A 10,856-nucleotide genomic window follows, 5' to 3' on the forward strand; every position below is an offset into this window, starting at 1 on the left:
ACATTAACTGATATATTGTGTATGCTGGATAGACAATCAGAGCTTCTGCCCCTAATAAAGCAGATATTTTTACGTGGCATTGATTTAACTGCATTCATAATCAAATTTCATGGATACTGGGAAGCAAAATTATCTGCTTTAAAAACTGCGAATTACGCTACCTCATGAAACCATTGAATATTAACAGTGGGATTCAAAGTTAATATGAAGAGTAGAATGTGAGCATTACAGAAATTCACATAAATTTACCATGGGTAAGTCTGATATGCTGAATTGGTACGCTAGCTGGTAAAAAAATATGGAATAATCGAATAACCACCCAGCCTTTATAGATGCTTGAAAGATACGGTGATGACGATTACGAATAGCAAACTGGATTAGAAAGCACTTCATGCGTTGGCAACCCTATTAGTCACCGCTGCATGCCTAAGAACTACCAACACTGAAACCAAAACCTCCTAGCTGATCCAAAACAGCAGAATTCTAGTCACTTTTAATATTTTGCGTACAAAAGTTTCCCAAAACAGCGTAAACGGAGGGTGTCAAACTTTGATAAATTGCCTGCTAATTCAAACTACGATTTTCGACTGAAAAGTCAAACAGCTTGCAATTTTTTTAGAAAAATGTGTGCCTGTATGTGCCATTGCTAGTCGACTGTGATTGATTTGCACCTTGAAACCGCAACTAACAGAAGGATTATCCTCTGTATATCAAAACAGTCTGATGTATGGAAGATTTTACTTGGGACGGATGAGTGTTTGTTGGAATGAAGCTTGGTTTGCATGACCACACACAACTTTGTGGAGTTAAACCTCTGTTACTGATCGTAGGAGGCTCATTGCAGTGTAATATTACGGACCTGGACAAACCTGTATATTTGTCGCGATCACCTTTCAAGGCAGGCAGTAAGGACCTGTCATTTACGTTAGATACACATTGTATATGGTCAGAAGAGGTATATATAGAAGAAAATGAATCCTTCTTTATTTTGTCGTCTAGTGTTATTTCACCGATTTAAAGAGATGGCTCACACATGAAACTCAATAATGAGCTAACAAAGCAGCGGTGGGGAAGAAAACTTGTTGCTGACAAGTGGACTGAAAAGGGGTAAAGGATTGTGGATTGGTACTGGTGACTGCCTTCCTGGAGTGAATCACCGGAAGATAGGAAGATGAATGGGAATGGGAATCCACCTTACTCATAAAATCACTTTGGACGAGCAAGAAAAGTCGTTTACGCGAAAATACTCTGCGTAAACGTCGTCTAATTTTGCAATCTAACACGTAATGCCTGCCGACCGTTGCCATGGTCACTTCAAACTCCCTCCTTTCATTTTGACGACTACGAGGTTGCCAAACAAATGTATTCACATAAGTCAAATCACTTCTGCATGATGAGCAGATCAAACTCATTATTATCCAGTTTCTTCAAACAAAGGAAACTGGAATAGTCTGAACAGAGGTGAACAGGAAAATGAACCGAAGTCTGGCTGAGCCTGTCTGTGCCTCAAAAGGAGAGAATCTATCGTTTAGTGGCTGTTTATGGTACGACATCGGATCCTGGTTCTTTAAGGTTTTGGCATGTCGTGGAGCAGATATTCACATGGAATTCTCCATGATTTTTGCACGAGTGATTAAGTGGTGCAAACAGTCGCTCTTTCTCTTACAAGTAGATCATGAGAGCACCACCCTTTTACCATTATCTTGTGCAAAAATTAACTTTCGTCACCACCGTTGCCTTCGAAACGCAATTCCACTTGCCTCTAGCCCATGTCATGGGGCCATGCACTGCTGGCACTTTCCCACTTCACATAACAGCCATCTGACTTATGGAAGATAGGTGAACTTTGCCCTATCTTCCCCCTCACGAAGCGGCAGTAGTCAACTCTTAGCCTTATCATTATTCCTAAAAGCGTAGTGGCGTGAGTAACTCTGAAGTGCATTGCCCACCATCCAGTAAGAGGTAGTTATTTGGCAAGCGTTGTGATGAATCTATCATCCAAACACGCACTTAAACCATTTCAGAAACAAGATTAATGGCTAACTTTCAGAGCAAATTCAAATATTAATAATGATCTGTTTTTACTGACAAACAGCTATAATGGTTGGCCAGTTTAATGAGCTGCGTTTGGTTACGCGGTCATTTAAGTTTGGACAGATTGTACTTCTGCTCGGACCACACCAGTAGCCTTTTATATCTAAAGTACGTTATTAAGAGATTTTCTGCCATACTGCTGTTACTTCTTGCGAATTCAGGGAAAGGTGAGGCACTACACAGCAATGCACTTAATCATAGCGTTCTGATTGTTATTTAAAACCTACTATTAAAGCAATTTTCCAGTAGTTGCTATCCAAGAGGAATCCGATTTCCTCGTCAATTGCTATCACCGACGGTCCCTTCATTAGAAGAGCACTGGGAGTATACGAATACCGGTGCATCATTACAGTGAGACGTTGGTAATATCTGTGCCTAGTAACACTGAATTAAATCTAAATTTTTAGCAAATCTGCTTCAACCTCTTAGTCGTTAATGGAGGCAAGGGGTATTAGGGACGGTTAATTTATAAATGTGCTACGATCTAAAGTTGGCCTCGAAACCTTAATATTTCAGAATGACATCCATGCTACCAGGCCAACGGTACTTGGAAGGGAGTTTGTTGCAGCCTGCTGTTTTGCACATTTAGTACTATTTTGCTTATTAAACAGTAGCCATAGACATTCACTCCGACCATGTAAATTTTCTTCTCTGATTGGCCATGTAGTTAAAAAGTTAAGTTATTGGGTTTGATAAAATAAAATAAATCAGAACACGTGGGCTAATACAGTTTTCTTTAAGGCATCTCATTCTTATCACAGCAACTACCTTTAAGCTTCTCCGCTGATTGAAACATACACAAGACACCTTAGGATTATTAGACGATCTGTCTTATCCTTAATTGATTCACACAATCGCCCATTGAGCCATTGTCGATTTTGTTCTCTTATTAGCGATCAACCATTTCGACGTCCTCATTACCTACTTGTTAAAGGAGAAGTAGAACCCCATCAAGGATTACACCTGAGCCGAAAGCACCCACAGAAAAGTCCTTCGGCGTTCATAAGTTGGGATCCACGCTTTGTTGAGAAAAATGGAAGAATAAAAGGAAGCGAATGAATTGCTGTATTTCGCAATTTCCAATTAAAAATTGTTGTATATTAATCAAAGCACAAAAGTAATGTAATGCAAAATTACGGCACAAATTTGTGTTGATGTGATTATTGTGGAAGTGTGAAATAAGGTTTAATACCAAGCCTAGCTACTTTGAAAACCAACTTAGCCAAATACTAATTTACCGTCCGCCTTACTCTGACGTTAGTTTTAGAGCTTTGGACCTAGAAATAATGACTTGACTGCTACTTATGACCAGTGACTTTGACCTACCTACCTACCAACATGCAACCTCAAACGATGCAGTATCCCATGTTGAGTTAAAAGCGCTGCCAAAGACATAGTACATTTTTATTTACCAGTATGCTGTCTTGAAGTACAGATGGAATAGATACGAGTAGAAGGTAAATGTTGAGCTTTAGAACAAGGCAAAGAACCTGGTATCTTCTTACTTACTTTGCTTAGGGAGCTTAAAGCGAATTCGCCTAACTCAATATTGACAAAGTGTGATTTGAGCCGGACTTTAACGACCCAAAAAACAGCATTGAGGGCAAATAGAGGAACATGTCGGGCCTCATTTTTCATACAATAAGGCTAAGCAGCACGAATTGCAGTGGTCATAATTACTTATAGTGCAATAACTTTAGCCGGAGCGAAGAATGTAAATCAACAGCACAATCATGAAGCAAATGTATGTGGAATCGTGAATCGAGCCAACGAAATTCCAAAGAATCACACACTTTAATGAGCTGCTCCAATGGCACATTGTCAATCTGCTTAATCGAACACTCTGAACACGCGTGCGCTTCAAGTGCACTCCAAAGTGACACGCCAATGTTTCAGTGGTCACTTCTTATGCAGTAAGAGAACTCTGTGGCTTTACAAAGGATGATCAGCATTACCCAGAAGTATCAACTGTCTGCCAAGCCTATGAATGTCCTCTTATGTGAAATTGATGCATTCTGTCTCAACATTGTTATTAGGTTAATCATGCTTCACTTTCACACGCCTAGGCCGGATTTTTGAGAAAGGCATCGAGGAAGACGATGATGAAATGCTCAAAACCAAACCATGCTATTACATTTTCTGTCATGCCATGGCAATTTGGAAGTTGTGATGGAGCCCATAGAGTCAAGAATAATGTTTACATCATCGAAATCTTCCTATTTCTTCAAAATGCTCTCAACCAAGTTACTTGATTGTTCCCGGTTAGGCAATTTAGAGCTAAAGTAATATATTAGTGTCGATACTAGAAGGCTTATTTTGAATACCTCATAAACCTCGAAAAAGAAATAATGATAACTAGCGACCAGCATTGAGGATCAACTCTCATCGCAGCTTACATTTCGTGTCTGCTTTATTCTGGAATTTGGCATGCTTACTTGGATGTGAGCAAATAAATACGGTCCTTTAAACCATCAATTAAAATTGGCTACTGTAACTATTTCTGATGTGAAGTGTTCTTACTATAATTCTGTTCCGCATCGAAAAAGAGCATGATTCTTTGTCCTTTGCTCGTATTTTCTGCAATATTTGCATTAATGATGAACTGTTGGTTGACGTCCACAAAACTGATGAATTTGGCCAACCTTTATTTGTGTAAATCTACTCAAATACGACGTATATACGTTAAGCTAACTTTCACTAATTAGTGTGAAACTTTTCAAATCACTATTCCTGCTTACCGGATTTAAAGCTGTACGGCATTATTTGAGTCCTCCAGTCGAGGACCCATTTATGTGGTCCGTGAGGTAAATGCGTTGTCATTGACCGCAAAGCTGTGGGAGCTTAGGCAAATGTAGATTGAATGATAGTTGCTTACGATTATGGTTTACCTTGTTCTTCCATACCCCTACATAAATAGACATAGCTTCCTCTGTATAACAGGACGCTCTTTTGCTTTGGCTGTCCCCATTTTACATTCAAACTAACAACGCGTATCAGAATTGTTACAAAACTTTTCGTTAGTTGATAACCTGTGAATTTTCTGCAAGCGTTTTCTCTTCAGCAAAGACTCCAATGGGACAGCATCGTGCTACTTAAAAAACCATTATGCTAACTGTTGAATTGCACGTTAGTGGATCAACTGGAATTGAAAATGTCCATGTCATTTCCGCAGTGGCCAGCACTCTAAAAATCTGAATGGCAATTACGAGCATTTGCACGCAGTGGCAGTGACCTGATTAGTCATGACCAGCAAGTGGTCACTCCTTTTCATACATATTTTCACACAAGCTCTGTTTTTCTGGTATTTCCAGGGGAAAACTTCAACTAAAGTATTATCATTTGTAGTACTTCTGACTTTCGTTTCATACTCAGGCGTCGTAAGTAGGCAAGATTGCGCTCCCCATTGCTAGAGAAATTTATCTTAAATTTAATCTAGGGAGACCCTCTATCAATAAATATTGTAAAATTAGGAATCGAAATGGAAGTTAAATTTTATTTGCAATTGGCTATTGTAATTAATCTGTTGAAAAACTTGCATCTCATTTCCATACGCAACTTGAGCTGCATGCCAAGTCGAAACCTCATTCAGTAAAGAATTTTATGAAGTCTTTTTTCTTAAATAAAAATTCATATGGCGTGGTGGAAGCGCCTTATGATTTTTTCGTCGATAAGCGATGTTGACAATGTGCATCAGCTTCTGAATTTGTTCTGTCTACGTCATTCAGTTCGTCCAATAACAGAGGGGCTGCTGTCAAGAGCACAAGGCTCAGCAAGCTTAGGCTGTAGTCAACCAAAAACCTTAAAATGTTTTTTGAATTCTACCAAAAGATGTCTTTCACTCCTGCAGTTTCATGTTTTCTCCATTCGGATCATGAAATTAGGCGACCGTAGTACTAGCTTACAAAGGGTTGCATTCTAATGCAATGCTAGCTTAACTCAAGGAGAATGTAATCTTATCTGTACGTAATTCGAAAAATAGTATAGATTTGCAAGATTAGAGCAAAAAAACTCAAAAAAGTAGATAATCTAATTGCGAAAGTTAATGAGTGAATTCAAAAGTTAAGCCATTTTTGTCACCAGTCTTATGACTAAAAGTGCTATCCTCTCTCTGGGCTGAAACTCCACCGAAAATGAAATCGCAGGCAAAATTTCCACTCCTTTTTATGCCAACAGTAACTATCAGTTGTTCTTTAGCCTTAAAGAGAATTTTGTGGGACGCATTACTGGGACATTCACTTACATCTTGCAGCGCTCTTAATACTCAAGCATGCCAAAACATCTTATTATATTTAAATAAAAACAACTGGGGATTTGGAATTGATTTACCGGCAAAGCGACTAATTTTGTAAGCTTCAAAGTCCTTAACCGCATCATCTCCTGACCTTTTTTCCTTTGACCATTGAATATAGTCCCGCAATGCTCAACTTAAAGTACGGTACTATGAAAATGTGAAGCGCTGAAGAGTAACGCGCAGCTGTACTATGCAAATCAATTTTTTTCTAGGAAGAACCAAAAAGTGCAGATTTTGTGGGCTAATGAAGATGGTGGAGATCGGAGGGCGGCAGAAGGCGCTGGGTTCGCACTCATTGCGTTACAACAAGCAAAGTGAAATAATATGTCATTCCAATTCGCAAGTTCTCTCAATCTTCTAATTTTAAACAGGAGGCTGCATGCCTCCTTATCTTTTACAAGAATTGTCTCACATATGAACCCGAACCACTGAATCACTAAATTCTCAAATTCCCTATAACTAAAGAGCAGAACTATAATAACCATAATATTTAATCCCATTGTTACCATAAAGCAGTAAAAAGCGAGACCTTTAGAATATTCAACGATGATGTTAAGACAACTTGAGGTTCATATTATTTTGATATCCAATACGATGGCCAGTGTCACGTCAGTTAGTTTCTTGAGGTTTAGGCTCTTATAGAGGTGATAAAATTGCATGTTCCAGGGTGGAAACGAGATGCTTTGAATTGTCGCACCACGATGTGAGGACATGCTATTTTGACAGGCATGGCTTTGCAAATCTCAAGAACTGCCCATCTGGATGCAGTCTGCTCATCGCCAAAAGAATGTGGGATTCATAGGCGGGCCTTTTAAAGGTAAGAAATACCCATTTAGATGTCAGATAAGGTACCTCAAAATAATCAAAGCTGATGCCTCAATAGGTGGATGACAAGATTGGCAGCCATCCTTCATTTAATACCGACTACGTATAACAAAGTAGAGTTCTGTGATACATTAATGAGGTCGCAATGCAAGTACTCACATTAATTTTATTGTTTTTCTGTGTATTCAGTGGTAAGGCGAACAGTTAGAAACAGTTTACATTGCGACAGTATTAGCATCTGTAGTATACAGTAAGTGTGTCCCACTGCTGATGGTCGAGGTGGCTGTTGTGGGCCAATTGAGGCCCAATTACGGCTAATTAAGACAGTAGGCAAATACAGTAGCAAGTACTCAAAAGGGTACACGAAAATGCGTGCAGGGTCCACTAAGCGAAGCGTTACGAAGAGGAGTTATTAGTGTCTGCAGTCGACTTAAAGCGACCCATAGTTTAGGGTCGCATAAATATAATGTAGTTATTACAGTTGCTGACAGTTTGTCTGGTCAGGCGTTGGGAATTTTCATGACAATGTTTGAGCGTAAATTTAGAACTAACTGGCAAGGCACGTTGCTAAGTGGTCCACGTTGTATGTATGAGGATATCAACTACGCAAACACGTGGTGCCTCTTCCACCTCGCCATTAGATGGCTAGCACCCAAACATAAATGTCTGGGCAGCACCGGTGTAAGATCAACGTAGCATGGAGGGGCGGACAGAGAACCTCATCCCCGCAGTATTGTTTTAAACACTATTCTTAACCAAATGATCTTGCTTTTAGGCCAGTTCCCTTTCAACTAGCACTGGATATACATGATAGACTGCACATTCCCTCTCCCCCAATGCAGACACCAAACGGATCTGACCTCTGGATAAGGCGAAACTGCCAAGAAGTATCAGTGATGTTGCATTCAGACACCATTGCAGTTGCACACAAACTTGATGCCTGGTGCGGTCCGGTCGTGGGTACTTTTCCCACAACATCAGCTACCCTGTGGTGGCCGACGGGGAGGTTGCTAAAGGGAGCGCCGGGAACGTAGACCAAAAGCGGAGGGAGGCTACGTATTAAAATTTGACAACAAACAAGTTGCAGGAAAGTTGGTGGTATTCCGGATAGGGTGAATGTGGTTTTAATTAATCAATTTGATAGCGAGAGGTGATTTGCTGTGCACAGCATAAAACCCAATGCCACATACAATTAATTGCATGCACTTAACCCATTTTATACATTGCAGCTCTGGACTTGGTGCTACATAGTTTCACTGGTCCTGTTGCGCTATTCTGATTGCACTACTATGCAACTAGATGTTTGTCTTTTTTTTTATCAGAGGATGAGAATTCATTAAGTGATCAAGTGACTCTGATGGATGCACTAATACAACTTCGGTTGGGTTGAAGCTGTCTTAGGCGTTTGCACATTTTACAATGACTTCTTTTAATGACTCCATGTGGATATTTCACTAATTTTACAGATCTGAAAAGGTCCTTCTGAATCAGAATTTTTCGCTTAAACACAAATTTTATTTAGGCATCCCTCCAAATAAGCGAGTCTCAAGGAAAATCTAACACTAAGATCCAAGCTTTGCTCAGGCGGAGTTTTTATTCAAAAAACCAAGTTAGGAAGAAGATTAAAGAAGGGCCGTAAAGTCAAATGGAAGAACAGAGTAGGTTTGTAAATTCCCGAGGAATTTCACTTATCGGGAAGTCGTAAAACGCTTTCCTTTACAATGTATGCGGGCAAGATCCTGCCATCATTTGTTGCAATGGAGCCATTCCAAAAGTTCTTCAACACCACTACAGTATCGTTTATTTTGGCGTCACTTCCAACCGCACGTCCGATAACCTTCCAGTAGCGTTTACGTTGGCCGTGCATGGTGTAGATATTATCAATAGACTGTACATGAGTTGTTCTGTCACCGTACACTCTCATATCGGTTAAGAGCAGCTCATAGACGAGGCGACAGATATTGGAAGAGAATGTGCAAACAACATGGTCACAGTTCGCTAGACTGAAGACATCGTACACGATACTTTCTATACCTTTCTTCTGGTTTCTCAGCTGGATACTGGTCCCACGGTTTTCATCACCAATAAAAGTGTAGTTTGGATAGAAAGTTTTAGCCTCCTTCAAGACTCCCACATCATCAGACGTCAAAACAACAGTTCTTCGAATCTGAATTTTATGATGCAAAAGCTCTTCTTCGATTTCGAACCTCCTAGAGGCCCGCTCGACATTATCCATGTACCGTGACAATGGAAAATATTCGGCCTCTTTTATGAGCTTATCGGTTCGACGAATATGAACACCGATCAGTGGTTTGGCTTTGATTTTCCCCAAATCAGCTCGCAATTTCTTGAAAAATACAGTTGACCTGAATCGAAGAATGTAGCGCACAAGAATACCTCTGAACCAAGCATAGGGGTATTCATGGATATCGCTGAGAGCCTCTGCCCAGTCTCTCCTGAGACCAGGTGGTGCAAAGGGCACTACGGTCTGTGCAAAAACCGAAGGTGGCTGAAAAATCACATCAGCTCCAGTGTGAGGGCAGCTTGTGACTGGATAGAAAGTTTCAAACCAATTATTACTATTAACGAAGAGGGTGCGGTTTGAAGCATAGGCCACCTGGAGCACAAGAGCAACGTGATGAACTTGACACCCAAAACCACAAATCGGTAGCTCAGTTACAATGAACTTGGCCGTGTTACAGTTTAATGGGTTCTGTAGTTGATTTAGTTGATCTTCCAGAAGTTTAGCCAGATGAATGAGGCGTGCACGTCTGCGCTCTGATTCCCCAGTTAGCTGATCCATCACTGTTAACCGGGCTTCCAGTTGGATTGACATATCTTCGAGGAGATCACGAAATCGATCTGAATCGTTAGCTGCTCGACTCATGTGCCAAAACTCGTGGGAAATGCGCAGAGCCTGTTGACTGATTTGAAAGTAGAGCTTGTTGACCTCAGTACCACTAAGCGTTTGTTGAATTCTTGAGTAATCATAGATGTTTGTGGGGCGATGTAAAATATGCTGAATCTTTTTGTTAAGATAGGCACATGCCAGGATGAGCAATACAATCACCGAAAAATAGGAAATTTGATGGGAAGTTAGATGCAGACGCATATTTTGACTTATGATATTGAACGATATTAATAGAGCTTCTCGTTACCCTCCTCTTAATGTTAATTGGCTGCGAATTATCCAATCACGTCTAAAGAATTAACTTTGAGTAATGTAAGCAGGTGGATTTAGGTTCTATCTTAGCAGAAGGCGTGAGGAGAATTGTTCATGAAGTAACTTTTATTAAAAGTTGTCTTTTTAATGTTAACAATGCACCGATCAAGCAGTCTATTTGGGACAAAACGCCCACTTATGATAACGATCATGGTAATAAATCTCATTTAGACGATTCAAACAATTAAAATATTTGTAAAGTTGATTAAAGTCTATAGATTGTTTTGCGCTTTGTCTTTCCAATGAATTATAGCTTGCAACGTTTAAAGGCAAAGGAAGACGTTTACGAGTTTGGTCCTAATCAGCGCTGGATGTTAAGATGTCGCAGTTCGATATCCCGCGGATTTATTGCATCCCCCGTGGACGCTACTACTGTTACTTTATTTGAAAGATAGCTTCCGTTTTGGAACATTTAATTGTGAC

At 40.0% G+C, this 10,856-nt stretch overlaps 2 protein-coding genes across 2 annotated transcripts in view; both read right to left on the reverse strand. All coding sequences in view use genetic code 11, as the record gives it.

Annotated features, from left to right (window-relative positions):
• Nucleotides 1–3,732, reverse strand: part of EGR_10460 (hypothetical protein) — a gene marked incomplete at both ends in the record, with an annotated part of 5,183 nt that extends 1,451 nt beyond the window's left edge. Inside the window, 2 exons of the mRNA XM_024499709.1 lie at nucleotides 925–995; nucleotides 3,507–3,732. Of these exons, the coding sequence (XP_024345874.1) occupies nucleotides 925–995; nucleotides 3,507–3,732 (297 nt within the window). The remainder of the gene's footprint in view (nucleotides 1–924; nucleotides 996–3,506) is intronic.
• Nucleotides 3,733–8,894: 5,162 nt separating this feature from the next.
• Nucleotides 8,895–10,097, reverse strand: EGR_10461 (Alpha-(1,6)-fucosyltransferase; the record flags this gene model as incomplete). The annotated part of the gene is made up of 1 exon (XM_024499710.1): nucleotides 8,895–10,097. One exon carries the CDS (start codon nucleotides 10,095–10,097, stop codon nucleotides 8,895–8,897), a length of 1,203 nt encoding a protein of 400 aa, XP_024345875.1.
• Between the last annotated feature and the right edge of the window lie 759 nt (nucleotides 10,098–10,856).

The sequence above is a fragment of the Echinococcus granulosus genome (assembly GCF_000524195.1).
Source record: "Echinococcus granulosus chromosome Unknown EG_S00222, whole genome shotgun sequence".
NCBI lineage: Eukaryota > Metazoa > Platyhelminthes > Cestoda > Cyclophyllidea > Taeniidae > Echinococcus > Echinococcus granulosus.